Source organism: Podarcis cretensis (genome assembly GCF_951804945.1).
Source record: "Podarcis cretensis genome assembly, chromosome: 11".
Classification (NCBI taxonomy): Eukaryota; Metazoa; Chordata; class Lepidosauria; order Squamata; family Lacertidae; genus Podarcis; species Podarcis cretensis.
In genome coordinates this window covers 41,233,988-41,249,155 of record NC_137180.1, presented here as the reverse complement: position 1 = coordinate 41,249,155, position 15,168 = coordinate 41,233,988, and the positions used below count along the sequence as shown (strand labels likewise).

The following is a 15,168-nucleotide window of genomic DNA, read 5'->3' as shown; positions in this document are numbered from 1 at the left end:
ATAAATTCAGTAAATAAAAAATAATAATTGTCATAACTTTAGGAGGAGTTAATACAGTTGCATTTTCCTTAGTTCATTTGTAAAGCAGATAATGTTCAAACAGCATGACACTCTTTACAAAGCAACTTTCTCTTAGACATTTATAAATAATATATAACTTCATAAAATAGAATTACTTAGTGCTTTACACTGTTGACCAGATAAAGAAAACACTCAGTGGGAAGCAGAATTTGGCTGCTTCTACCCAAAATGTTCCTTAAGGCAAAATACAGTCTAGCAGTGGTGCCATACGTTGACAATGAAGCAAACAGATCACACATCCTTTCATATGTTTTGTTAAAATTGTAGTTCTTGGAGGTAGGGCTATAGAAGTGGGGTGAGATTCATAGAATAATAGAATTTAGTAATCTAGTCCAACCCCCTGCAATGCAGGAGTCTTTTGCCCAATGTGGGGCTCAAACCCATGGCCCTGAGATCAAGTGTCTCATGCTCTTCCAAAGTCTATCAATCTCTTCTAATTTACTTCCAAAACATTTAATATATGTGACTTCCTCCTAAAAGGCTGTACAATTGTTTCCCTTTAAATCAATACTAGAATGATACAGTGCTTTAATTATTTTAATAGTGCAGTTCATTTACAATTACTGAAAATATGTAGAGTGGAAGAAATTATCAAGTACTGTACAGGGTAGAGAAATAACACCCTCGTTTCCCTTTTCTTTTAAGTGTAAAAAGAAGTGAGATGTTAATGGGTTACTCTAAGGCTGCAATCCTATGCACACTTACCTGGTTAAGTCCCATTCAGTACAATAGCAAATATAAACTTGCATGGAATTGAAATCTAAAGGGCTTTTTAAACCCTGCTCGGAGTTGAAATCTTCCTGTACTGTTTTTAGTCAATCTATTTCTGAAGTCTAAAGTGTAGCTCCATTTCATCTGATGCAAAGTAGAAGCGTCTTCATCTCTTTGATTGGGCAGATCCAGGTTTACACACTCAACAACAGTGCAGGATATTATTTAGTTGCGGCAAAGGTGCTGAACCCTACCTATACCCACTCCTAATCTTGCTGTTGCTTCTCTCTTACACACAACTTTCTCCCAGCTTAGTTTACTTTACTTCCATTATTGCAGCTAGCTTGAGAGAAAATGGTGTGTGTGTGTGTGTGTGTGTGTGTGTGTGTGTACTGCAGATGGGTTAAAACATGAAGCAAGAGATGGGAAGGCAGACAGACCCAGATTTAAACAACACCTAGTGATGAGAAAAAAGAGTATATGATTTTCTCAGTCAAAATATCTACATAAGTAATAGCATTGAAGAATATCAAATGTTCACCCGTGCATGTGAATGTTTTATGTAATGTTCTTAATCAGCCTTTTTTCTCTTTGAAATAGGTCAGCTTATTAAAGAGAGAAGATTTGTAGAAACTTCTGGTATAAAAGAACACCAATATGAAGCGGGGGACATACCCACAGAATGGGAAGGTAATACATTTTTGAGACAGCTAAAGTAATGTATGATAAAGTGACTTGTAATTCTCCCAGGCTGAATTGAAAGGACACAACAGAGCATCTAAGCCTAGCCCTTGCCTTAAGATTTCTTAAGATGGTCAAATTTTGTTTCCACTTCACACCCATGATTCTGGCTTGTCCAGTTATTACTTCTCCCTTAGTCCTTTGTGGCAGGTGGAGGAACCACTGAAAAGGCTATTGCAGCAGACTGATATAACTTGACGTACCATCTCTGAATTTTCTGTCTAACCTCAAACACAATGGGCGAGATCCAGTGTTGCACCAGCAGATGCAATGGAATTTCTCTTCCTTCCTTCCCCGCTGCCACTCATCTGTCCCAGAGGCTCCCCCAAGCCTCCAGAGCAGATTTTGGGAGCACATGAAGAGATGCAGAGAGGAGGAGAAGCAAACAAACATTCTGCTTGTGGAAGTGGAAGTACTGTACATTATGCAGGTGGGATGCCACCTAATTTTCCTCTCTTTGAATTCTGAAAGTATGGCTCTTAAGCAGGGAAAGTAAAAAGTACATATGCTTAAAATGCATCATATGATTTGACATCAAGTGGCGCTGTGGGTTAAACCACAGATCTTAGGACTTGCCAATCAGAAGGTCGGCGGTTCGAATCCCCGCAATGGGGTGAGCTCCCGTTGCTCGGTCCCTGCTCCTGCCAACCTAGCAGTTCGAAAGCACGTCAAAGTGCAAGTAGATAAATAGGTACTGCTCCAGTGGGAAGGTAAACGGCGTTTCCGTGCACTGCTCTGGTTTTCCAGAAGCGGCTCAGTCATGCTGGCCACATGACCCGGAAGCTGTACGCCGGCTCCCTCAGCCAATAAAGTGAGATGAGCGCCGCAACCCCAGAGTCGGCCACGACTGGACCTAATGGTCAAGGGTCCCTTTACCTTTACCTTTTAGGATAAAAACAATGCACAACTCTATAATTAGGGATTGAGAAAACGGCCTTGTTTTAAGTGGCCATGGATAAGAAAAGAAGACACAATGCAAAATGCCTTTTTCCTATGGCTTTCTGAAGCGTAGGATACATTTGCAAATCTGGGCAGTTTATTTGGCTTTCCAGCACAGAAAGTAAACCATGTGTGGCAAGGCATACTTTTATTAGCAGCATTTGCATTTTTAACACAACACTTGCTCATGCTTATAATTACCATAACATTTTTTTCCCTTTGTGATTATAGTGGCATTGAATTGGAAGGATTTGTGAAGAGAAGGGAAATAAAAAGTGTTATGAATAGGCAATGGTCTCTTTCTCTCTTTAAGCACAGTTCCTTTCAGGGGATGGGAAGAAAATGTTCAGACTGCTTTGTTTCCCCATCCATTATTTGGGCAGAGGAGGTGTGCAGTGTATTCTTGTTTATGACAGAGCAGAGAAAAATGTAGGTGCTTAAATGCAAAGAACAACATTAACTGGATTTTTCCAGTTAACATGTTAACTGCTGAAATCTTCTGTTTGGAAATGGTGGGAGGAAATGAGAATCATATTCTCCCTCTTTTTTATCTGTGGCTGTTTCTGTAATAGGAGAAAGAAGTAGGTTTTAATAATACTGTACTGGGATTGATATAACTTTTTTTAAAATGTTCAGAGCATTTCCCCTACATTATCTCAGTGTTTATGACAATACTAGATAGTGAAAATTGTTGCTCATCATTAAGGCTTCCCCTGTGGGATTTCATATTTTTCCAGTTCTGTAAAACATGAACAAGATTGCACAGATTTGGAAGGAGGTGATGGGTGGGGTGCCCTTGCAGATAGTTTATGGGATTATAACTACAGTGGTACCTTGGGTTACAGACGCTTCAGGTTACAGACACCGCTAACCCAGAAATAGTACCTCGGGTTAAGAACTTTGCTTCAGGATAAGAACAGAAATCGTGCTCCGGCGGCGCAGCAGCAGCAGGAGGCCCCATTAGCTAAAGTGGTGCTTCAGGTTAAGAACAGTTTCAGGTTAAGAACGGAACTCCGGAACGAATTAAGTTCTTAACCTGAGGTACCACTGTAAATGTATGGCTCACTTCTTTATCAGAATGAGCTTCCAGTACACCCCTCTCCCCCAGTTTTCTATAGTCTGTTTTCTTCAGGTTTGCTTTGACCAGCAAACCTTGAAACACAGTATCATTTGATCCAATTTCCCTTTCCTTCATTTTCATTGTGATTGCTCATAGGAACCAGGAATGCATTTTGACAATAATATATCTATGCCACTGGTACACAGAAGAATATTCTTGGTGGATGTCCTTCGACTGTGGAATTCCTCAAGGATTGAAGCTTGTTCTGAAGACAGGGTTTTTAGACTTTTGGGATGTCCAGGAGTTGAAGTCAGCATGTCATTTGTTTAAGTGGACAGTTTTTTGTGGGGGTTTCTCCCTCTGTTCTAAGAATCTGGGATGTGTACAGCACACATTCCCCCCCCCAATACTCCCAACAATCCTGAGAGGTACAATTAGGCTAAGTGTGTATGATTTTCTCCATGAACACAAAACATAAGCTTCATGGCCGACCAAGCGTTTGAACATGAGTGTCCCATGTCCAAACCAACAATATGACAACCATGGTTTGAGGAAATACATGAATGAGTCCCCGATTAGCATGGATAACATGTGTAAGTAGCACCTTTCCTTGCTCTGTCAGGGTTCCCTTTCAAGAAAGGAAGCAATGTGCCTTTTGCCAAAGGCATTATCTTGTGGATGCAGGCTGTCAATAACCTTTTTATCATTTTTATTCTAAATTGTCACTTACTGTATCTAGTAACTTACCTTCTTCATACATGTCACTGGTCCTCATGAAAAGGTATCTGTCATTTTCTGTGTCGAGATTTAGGAGTTTGTGTGCCTCATGCTGCATTTTACAGCCTGTCTATTCTAGTCCTTCTCTCTCTCTCTCTTTTTAATGGGTACCATTTAGTGATTAATGGGAGTTTTAATTTGCATGCTCACTTTTACGCTCATTACAATGCGTTATATGCCAGTAGAAGCCTTAAAGTTCAATGAAAATCTCATGCATACTAATGAGAATGCAAATGAGTGCTGATGAAAGAATGCCAAAGTCTCAAGGTATGAAATGTCCAGTTTATCTTGCTAAATTCCTTTCAGACAAATGTAGCGTTATCACAAGCACAGACTGTGGAATAGTACCATACTGTATTTATATAATTAATTACAACTATGTAATTAGAAAATTGGAATTGCAGTCAGTGGATTTACAAAAGGTTTGATGAGAACTTTGTAGAAGTGGACTTCATCTGTGTGTCTCTCTCTGTGTGTGTTTTCTTTGCCTTTTATACTGTTCCAAATAGAAGCTATTTTGGCTGAGACTGAATGAAAGCATTCTGGTTTATGTAAATGTTTTTCTAGAAGTTGATTGCACTGGATGCATTTTCAAGCTGAAAGGGCAAAGAACAATTCTAATAATTGCAAAGATTTTGTCTGCTTTCACGTCAACAATGATTTTTCTAAACTGCAATGGAGGTTTTACTGTCCTGCACATATAGAAGAGGTTTGGTGAAAGTAAAGGAAAAGTATGGGGGAATGGATGCTAAGCAATAATAAAGATGAGATAAAGAATTTATGGATTTGAAGAAGCTATATTTTTGGACAATATTAAGGAAAACATTGTTATTGGCTGGATTTAAGCTTCTTGTAAACATCCTCTGTTTAACTCTGTAGAGACTATACGTTGTGTAAAATAAATAATATTGGAAATGCCTGTCGTAAGGAGGCATTCCCAAAATGAAAATAAGAGTAAAATCACATTAACTACATTTTGTTCTGACTCAAAGCTTAGTATGTAGGTGAGAATATTAGCGAAATCAACAATAAAAAAATGCACTCCCTTTAACCCTTTGGTTTTGTGATTAGTATTACTGCTTCTTTTTCATTCTCATTTTATGATGATAATGCTCAACCTCATTGCCACTTTACTAATAGAAAGACAATTGGTAAGAACAAGAGAGAGTCTTTTTTAAGCTGCAATATCTATTTTGTGTTTTGATTTTGGCTCACTAACCAAGATGGTTTCATGTTCTGGTATGTAATGTGATTTTAAACCACAGTTGACAGTACTAAAACAACTGCAAACACATTTGAAGACACCATGATAGTTGAAGTTAGGGAGAGGTATATGGGCCTAACTCTTAATAAACTAGGGTTAGAAATTATGCTGAACTGGCACAAATCCTGTTTTTTGCTTTGTGCAGATAATGATTTTATTATACTGTTCCTTAGTGCTGTTTTATTTTGTTGCTGCTGGTGGTAGTTTTAATACTGTGTTTTAATTTATTGATATATGTTTTAATTTTGAAAGTAAGGTATTGAAAGGACAGATATAAATGTTGGAATAAAATTACAGCTTGACTGTAAGCAGGTTCTTATTTAATTAATTATATTTTCTTTTACATCCAATTCTGGTCACTACATTTCTGAAATACATAAATAAACTGAGGAGGAGTTAGAGGAGGACAGCAACAATGGGAGGAAAGTGTTTGAGAAGGAACATTGGTCTAGAAGCATCATCAGCATTGTTTGGCTGTGCATAAACTAATTACAGTTATTGCTGTCGCTATAACGTTAGTAATAACTATGATCAGCAAAGCAAAGACAGCTACATCAGGGGTATACCAAATTCTGAGAAGGCAAAGGACTCCCTTTCCATTCTTCTGAGGATAGAATCAGACTTTCCAAAATAATCTTTAAAAGATAGGGATAAGGTCCACCGCTTTCTAGCAGATTTACTCTTCTGCCTTGAGTAGGGAAGACAGGTTTTGTATGGCAGAAACAACTTGTCATTCCCCCCCCCCCTTTCGGTTATCAGCAATAAGGAGATTTGTCCACCTCATTTCTTTGCCACAATTAGAGTTTGGGCCTCATCTCGGAAGCAGTGGCGGAGCTTCATGCTCCAGCACTGGGGGGCAGAGAGCAGACAGGGCGGGGCTGGGGTGGTGCGCACCCCGGGGGCGTGGTATGCCGCCCACAGGGGCATGGCACACTTCCTGGGGGTGTGGCAAGCCCCCTGCGGAGGCGGGGCGCCCAGTGCGGGCAGCTGCGATGGCACCCCACCGGGATCGCGCTGCCGGGGGTGGTGCGCTCCCCCCCCGCACTCCTCTTCCTCCGCCAGTGCTTGGAAGCAGAATTTGTATTACTTTTTACCTTACTCCTGCTGTCAGTCAAAGGAGCCTCAGTGGGTTATATCCAATGCTAATCATACTGAGAATTAACCCATTGAAATTCATGGACATGACTAACTTGGGGCCATTAATTTCAGTGGATCTATTCTGAGTAAAACTTAGTTGGGTACAACCTACTTGGCTGTATTCAACAAAGTCATCCTGTTAGTACAAGGACTTCCACCCACACAATGAGGCTTCCTGTTCCTCTTCCTTTCCTTTCCCCCCATGCCTCCTCCCCAAATCTGTACTGGGGTTTTCCCCAGCCTTCCAGAGAAGACTGGGGGAGGGCACATGAGGACAGGGAGGAGAAATCCTGTAGCGCAGGTGGAAGTCCTTGAGCTAATGAGACAACTTCCTTGGATACAATACAATATATATGTGCTTACTGACTTTTTACTCATTGGCAATACAACAGGCACATGTAATGCCACCCCCGCTCTTCCAGTGTTTCCCTTATGACATTTTCTAGGAATGCAAGAGACAGTCTAAACAGACAAAAATCTTACCTCACATGTTCACCTGATTAGCAGTTACCTGTCCCCTCTCCTTACTGTTGGCAGGATGATCTACACATGACAGAGCTGGTTTGTTATGCGAGAGCTTGTCCAGGAGCTGAATGGACTTAAAGAAGGCCAGAGTTAAAGTTCCTGCAGTTTTAAGTCAGAAATTGGGGGGAAATGTTTTGTTATTACGTGTACCCTTCCTCCAAGGAGCTAATGGGGGTGTACAGAGTTCTTCTTTTCTATGTTTTCCTCACAAGCAACCTTGTAAGGTAGGTTAGGCTGAAGGATAGTGATTGGCTTAAGATCAACCAGTGAGTTTTGTGGTTGAGTTTGGATTTGAACTTGGGTCACCTCAGTCGTAGTGTTATATTCTAACCATTATGCCAGGCTAGGTGTCAAGAATCTTGCTTTAGGAATTATTGGAGAAAAGCACAAGCTGGCCTGGGAGACAAATGTGAGAAATTGTTAGGGATGACTCAGTGGATTGAGCTTTCATGCATTGCTGCTTTCTGGTGGCAAATCATTTGGCATTCTGAAAACTTCAGTTTCAGTTCTTGCAGAACCAGTTCCTAAACCTTCTGTGTGTGGAAGTGCATTTCATGTGTTTAGTGGTGTCAGGTGAAGGTTTAGAAAGTGGAAACTCAAGTGCTTGTGGAATGGGGACGTCCTGTTCTGTGGGTGCCATGCCTAATTTTCTAGCATTCTTGATGACAGCTATTTTCTGCTGCTCTGACTGCAAGAGCCATCTAGCACCAATCTCCATGTCCTTCCGTAGTCCATTTGCCTTCTGGCATTCAAGTCCTTAATTTAAGTCGCCTTCAGATACGTAATCTGTACTATTGATACAATTATGAGCAGTTTTTTAAAAAAACGTTTGACCTCTGTTTTAATATTTTTTTTGCAGCTTGGATTAGGAAAAAAAGAAAAGATCCACCCACATTTGAGGTAAGAGAGACTACATTGCATCTAGGTGAAACTATTGATTATTTTATTTGCCTAATGACTTCAGTCAGAAAGCAGTTCTTTGTGCACAAATACAAGATGGGGGACACATGGCTTGCCAGTGATACATGTGAAATGGATCTTGGGTTTCCCTGGACTTCTGTTCTGAAGTCTCACTTGTGTTGCACCATGGTATCATTCTCGCATCATACCAATGCACAACAATGCACTGTGTGCTGTTTGGGGTGTATGAAATGCTGCCTTTTAGGCCTCTAGGTCCTGTCTGTTCTCTCTCACCTTTCTGTCTCTGCCTTGGAGCTCTCTTTGCCTGTGCCTCCTTGCCTATACTTCACCTGTTTTGTTTGTATTTTTATAGTTATTATATTGTTGAAAGCTTTAATAAAAATAGAAGTAGTAGTTGTTGTCTGAAATGGAGCTCTCCTGGCCAGTGTGACAAACCTTAGGAAGAGAGGGAATCTATAAAAATGGCTGCAAGGCATCCATGTGGGAGGATTGTTCAAAGAGTTTGTAGCTCCAGTGTGGTGTTCATAATTGAAAGTGGCTTTAGTCAAGAATTGTTCTGAATCAGTGTACAGACCCTGTACCTCTCTGCTTAAAGTTAGCTCCTGACTGCAGCAGTATTGATAGAATTTTCAAGCAAAGGAAATTTTTGGACATAATTTCTAGATTCTAGAACGTCCAGATTTTATTCCTAGTATTTGCCCCACTCATACGTTTGCCTTTCATAAAGCATTTTTTGTGTGATTCCAAGCAGTTATTTGGTTCCTCATCTCCAAACTATATCAATATATTATTACTGTTTCCACTAATGAGTAAGTCTGTAAGCCTACCTGAAAGTTACTTTTATTTATTACATTTTTGTACCACCCTTCTTCCAAGGATCACAGGATGGTTTATAGTATAAAAGCACAATACTTAACATAGTAACAAACAAAAATAATACAACGCACCCCAGCCACACACAATTTAAAAGGCCATAGATTGTTTAATTAGCCAAAGGCCTGGGAGAAGAGGAACGTTTTTACCTGGCATCTGAAGATTTGTAACAAAGGTGCCAGACAAGCCTCCTTGGGGAGAGCATTCCCCAAATGGGGAGCCACTGCAGAAAAGGCCTTTTCTCGTGTTGCAACCCTCTGGGCCTTGTGGAGGAGGCACATGAGAAGGGCCTCAGGTGATGACTGCAGAATCCAGGTCGGTTCACATGGGGAGAGGTGGTCTTTATGGTATCACAATCATGAGTCATTTAAGGCTTTATTGGTCAGAACCAGCACTTTGAATTGGGCCCAGAAACTAATCAGCAGCCGGTGTTGTCTGGTTAGGATTGGTGTTATATGCTCAAACCACCTTGTCCCAGCAAGCAACCCAACCTGGCTGCTGATTTGGAGTACAGAAGTGGTGGGCAAGCTAAGAGTTAAGCACCCCATCTGCTTCAAATCTTCCTCCAGTGGTTTGTTTGCGAGTGTTTTTGTTGCAAGAGTTCATGTGTAGCATTTAGCTGAGCCCTTGTTCTCCATCTCCCCTTACAGAAATGCTAGAACCTGGGATCATCCAGTGAAGTTGTATATTGGGAGATAATAGAACAAACAAAATAAAGTACTTCTTTACACAGTACATAGTTAAACTATGCAATTTGCTAGCATAAAATATAGTGATGGCTACCAATTTGGATGGCTTTTAAATGGGATGAGACAATTTCATGAAGTATACTATGATGGCTATATTGCCTCCAGTTGCTGAGGACCTTGAGCAGGAGAATTCTGCTTGGGAGCAGAATTTCCATATTCCTCTGGCTGGCTACTGTGAGAACAAAATGCTGGAGCAGATAGGTCTTTCAGCTGATCCAGCAAGGCTCTTCTAATGTACTCTGATGTTTTCATTGGAATAACCTGAATGCCATCTGGTGAGTTAAACTTAAGTTTAAAAAAAGCTGTTCTGCTTCTTTAAGGCTGGAGATAGTGGGCTGTTGTTTTTTTATTTTTTTAAAGCAAACTTTAAGTTGCATTTTAATGTGAAATTGAATTCATTTGTAAGTTCCTTTAGCTACTGTGGGAAGTCTGAAAGTGGCTTGGAATAGAAAATAAGGTAAATAACTGCTTTTCATTTCTAATGCACTGTGTGTTTGCTATGCAGTAATAAAAACTAAATGGCTTCTGAATTGCACAGTTGGATACAAGGTGAAATGTTAAAAAGAAGAAACTTTTTGTGACAGCTCCTGTCTTCTTTCAAACTATTTCTAGCATTTCCATAATTATCTGTTTTGACAGCCTCCTTGTCAAGGGAGGAAAATGTACTCCAGTGAGTAGTAATAAGCATAAAGTTTAAATTATTATTCTCTCCCCCCAGAAGAGAATAATTATATTGGAAATTACATTATGTTTAGTTACTGCAGTGCATACCCGCCTTCCTTATTTGATCATAAGAATATTATTTATTTCAGAAGAGGCATGATGAAAACTAACTTCAATCATGGAGGTTCATTTTCATAGAATTCCTATTCGCTATCACCAACCTGAGATGTGTTTTAGAAGTAGTTTTGCTAAATGACAGTAGGAGCACAGACTAGATTTTTGATTGTCTTGCTTTTAAATTCAGTCAAGCTTAGGGGATAGACTGTATCATTTAGTTTGATTGACTGATTAGACTAATCAATTAAAAGCCTCTTGGTTGATGAAAACATTGTTCCTGATTGATCAAGCGGCAGATTTTTTGAAAATATGCATATTCTTATTTTCAATATAAGGAAATTCTAAAACTGCATTTGAGAAATGCACTCTTGGAAGAGACATTCACACAGGAAAAAATGCTTTTTCTAAACTGGTGGCTAATATAAGCATGTCCATAGATCATCCAAACTATATGTTCTACATGAGAATGTATGATTTTCCCATTTTTAAAATGCAGGTCTACCATGCCCACCTCACCCCATTGTATGTAAATGTCTCTCTGCCACCTTGGAAGCCCAGCTGTGTCCAGGGGGGCAGAAAGGTTCTACCAGCAATTCTGCTGGCAATAATACATGGAAAGCCCTAAAGGGGCATTGGGGTGGGGTGCCGGGGGCTTTGGATCTCAAGCCCCATGGATCCCCAGAGGCAGACACACTTAATGTTCAGAAACAGAGCACATATTGAGCACATGTTCAGCCTGAGTTTGTTTTTAGTGCCAGAACTAAGTTCACGCTCCTCGCATACAAAAATCTACCCCTGGATTTCCAGTCCCTGGTTTTCTTGATTTCATCTGGGTTTTTTGGGTGGGGCGGACTGCTGTTGTGTTACACTGTGTGTGTACCCACATGCATGTCCAAGCACTCACATATAATCATACACACAAATGAGAGGTTTGGGATCTTTTGTTGGGATTATGACGTGTGCATGTTATGAATATGTAATAACTGTTAACCATATACCCACAAGAATTTCGCACACCAAAGGAATAAAGAAAGCTTGGTTTATTATATGAAACAGAGGTGACAGACTATATAAATGCTACTTCAGATAGCAAATTACAACTTAAGCAGGCAGCAACTCAGACAATACATACACACCTTGATCTAAAGAGTAACAAAGATAACCTAATGGTCCTAACCTCACAATGTAGTCCAGGGAGGAAGTACATAAGATCATCTCTTTTTTTTAGAAATTCCTGCCAGAGCATTAAGGAAGTGACCTCATACAGTCCCTTCTGTATTGATTCAGTAACTCTCTGAGTGCCAGCCCCACAATGTGCCTGTCTGGCAATCATGCATTTGTGATTTTGACTGGAAATCCCACATAGATAAAATGAAATAAAATGTCATCTGGGGGTTTGTTTGGATATGCACTGTTTCTCTGTAGCTATCTGGTCAATGTCACCTCTCCCTCCCTCCCTCCTCCTCTCCATAGTCCAAATGTTACTGCAAATATCTGTATTCCTTAAGGGCCTGACCTTTCTATTTTAGAAAAATTAGTAAGTTAATTGAAGTCAATTGAATTGTTTTCAACCAGCATTAGATACACAGTTAGGTTTATTACATTGTGATAATGGAGATTCATTACTCTGCAATCTCAATTTCATTTTGATATGGGAATTTGGTTTTCTTTTGAGCTTATATTTGGCAAAGAGTCATTTGATTATCTGTAGTCATTTTCCCCCTCACTTTGTCTAGGTTCTTGTGAAATTATGTTATATACTTGTTCTGTTTACAACCCCCTTTCCTTTTTCTATCTCAGAAAATTACTGAACTGGTGTGAAGTCAGCATATTTACACTATTCTTTTGGTAGTGTTACAGTAAATATTATCATTATGCACCAATTTTTTTATTAATCTGTTTGTAATATTGCAGGCACTTTGCAACAGTGCATATATTATGAAGTCTTGGCTTGAAGTTGCATGATGGAGTTATTTTGCTGAATTGAAGCAGATGTAGAGTGTCTGTAGAGGGGACTGCCTTGAGACTTTGTTATCCCTAAGAATGGGAGCTGTAGCCCAAGAGTTCTTTGGTTCAAATCTTGCAGAACCCATGATCTCAAGTAAATGGTTCTAAGCAAGTGATTGTTGCTTCAGCCTGTTCCCTTCTCCCACCCCATCCCCCCAAAAATGTGTACGTGTGGTACTGCTAATACTAGATTGTGACAAATTTTGCAAGTTGAAACCCTTGAAAATACCAGTGCTAAAGCACTTCCCCCTTATGCAAACACTTGATACCATCCTTGTCTGTGATGCCTCAGACTGAATGGAGGGAGCATTCCCTACCTCACAGAGAAACTTGGATGTCTGGACTAATTTGGGGTGGAAAGCATCATAAAAAAATCACTGTATTTGTTTTTGACTTCCTGATAATTAAGTGGGTCCAGTAGAATTAAATATCTTCAGCACTGTGATCAATATGAAGCCACATTTTACAATACTATGTGCTATTTCCCATTGGCATGCATCCAGAAAGTGCACTTTTTATATATAGATAAATGTATCACTTAATTTCTAGAATACACACTACTTATGTTGCCAAACCCTTTGGTGCTTTAGATACCTTCATATCTTTACTGACTTCATCTCAGCATGATGCCAAGGGGACCTGCTGAAGTCGATTAACCAGATCATTAGCAATTAATCCCCCTCTGTTCCAGTGGGACCATTATCACTGCCTTGTGCTAAGCTTTTACATCTGTTCTCTATGTTGAAATATCTAAACTCTACTGAAGTCCATTTGGTTCTTTCTAGATTATTGACCTAGCATAGAAATCAAATTGCAGAGAAGATATTGACGATATGCTGCACACATTTTATATTTCTTATAGTTTATATGGTCATGAAACCCAGTCAGTATAATTTTAACTTCCTCTTAATAATTTTTGTAAATTTGTTTGATTTTAATTATTGGGGGTGAATACACATGAACCACATTTATGTGAAACAATCATACAAAAAAAGAAAGATACTTTTAAAAAAGAAGTTGTGTTGTGTTTCATTTATGTAAAGGATTGCCTGCAAACCCAGTGATGTTCAGTGTTAGTAGCTTATCTCATGAATTTTCATTTTGTTTGATAGGGCTTTTATCCATTGTGAGAGACTGATACTGAAAAATCATTTTGATATGTATATAAATATTAGAATTAAAATATACTTTCAGACTCATTCAATTAAAACAGTGAAATTATTCCAGCGGATGGATTTTGACTTCTGCCTTAAAAATTACTTTGTTTAAATCATTGCCTTGTGAGACATTCACCTGATTCTTTCAGTCACATAAAAGCATTATTGCATTTTTCACAGGAAATTCTTAAGAATGTGGATTATAAAGAAGAAATAAAGAAGAAGATTGAAGATATTTATGAAAAGGAGAGACTCCTGCAGGCGAAAGAGTACGAAGAGGGGCTTGTAGCAGAACCACTTCAAACTCAGATTAAAGGCCATGCATCTGCCCCTCAGTTTGGAAAGAATGAGCCATCAGAAGATCCCGTCAGTACAGCGAAGACTTTTCAGCCTGGATCCTGGATGCCCCCCAAGGACAGTATCCGTAATAAGTAAGGGGCCCATTGCCAAAGCATCAGAAATTAGATGAATAATTATGTTAATAAGCAAAAGAGCAGAATGTTATTTTCTTGATTATTTTTGAACTATGATAGTATGCACACAGTAAATATATACAGTGGTACCTCGCAAGACGAAATTAATTCGTTCTGCGAGTTTTTTCGTCTTGCGATTTTTTCGTCTTGCGAAGCACGGATTTTGGAAAAGCTTCAAAAATCACCAAAGTCTTCAAAAACCTCAAAAAAGGCTACCACACCGCGTGCTATGAGTTGCTCCTCGAAGTCAAGTCACAACTGCACCCCCTGAATGCACGGTTTTAAGAAAAAGGAAACAAACTTGCAAGACAAAGGAAACAAACTTGCAAGATGTTTTCGTCTTATGAAGCAAGCCCATAGGGAAATTTGTCTTGCGAAGCAACTCAAAAAACGAAAAACTCTTTTGTCTTGCGAGTTTTTCGTCTTACGAGGCATTCGTCTTCCAAGGTACCACTGTACACTTGAAAATTCACACTTGAAAATTCAGCAACATTTTTAGAAATGATAGCTCCGATTCCAAACACTGCAGCTTCCTTACATTACTAGTGGAATTGATTTCATGGAAATAGACAAAGCTACTGGTATTAAGTTGTAAAACCAGATTAAATCTTTACCTTCTACAATTCATTCTGAGACATTTTCCATTCATTTCAGGTTTAAATTATGAAACATTAGTGCTGTTATATCACTTAAACTGATGTCAGTACTTTCAAATTATTTACTAATCTTATGCAAGATTTCCATGTGCGTTTGTTCTATTGGCTCACAAGTGGTGAGCCCTTAATGTGTTAACTCCTGTAAGTTTTTACTTAGGCTAAACATGAGCCGCAGTCTCACATGAGTTCACAGCTTCTCATATGCTAAAATAATATGCACAAGTAGCAAATTTTATTTTCATGAAAGTAGACCAAAGATTTATGTTTTAGAATCAAACAGTGTTGCTTTGTCCATCATGTTTCTACTTAATGTGTCC

General features: G+C 39.2%; 2 protein-coding genes across 2 annotated transcripts in view; one reads left to right on the top strand and one right to left on the bottom strand.

The window, feature by feature from the left end:
- NDUFAF2 (NADH:ubiquinone oxidoreductase complex assembly factor 2) overlaps window positions 1–14,822 on the top strand; it is a 44,442-nt gene extending 29,620 nt beyond the window's left edge. Inside the window, exons 2-5 of the mRNA XM_079995886.1 lie at window positions 1,393–1,482; window positions 8,095–8,135; window positions 13,903–14,265; window positions 14,643–14,822. Of these exons, the coding sequence (XP_079852012.1) occupies window positions 1,393–1,482; window positions 8,095–8,135; window positions 13,903–14,157 (386 nt within the window). The 3' untranslated portion in view covers window positions 14,158–14,265; window positions 14,643–14,822. The remainder of the gene's footprint in view (window positions 1–1,392; window positions 1,483–8,094; window positions 8,136–13,902; window positions 14,266–14,642) is intronic.
- The window catches only part of ERCC8 (ERCC excision repair 8, CSA ubiquitin ligase complex subunit), a 355,379-nt gene that overhangs the window by 75,548 nt on the left and 264,663 nt on the right, over window positions 1–15,168 (bottom strand). The gene's annotated exons all lie outside the window — the stretch shown is intronic.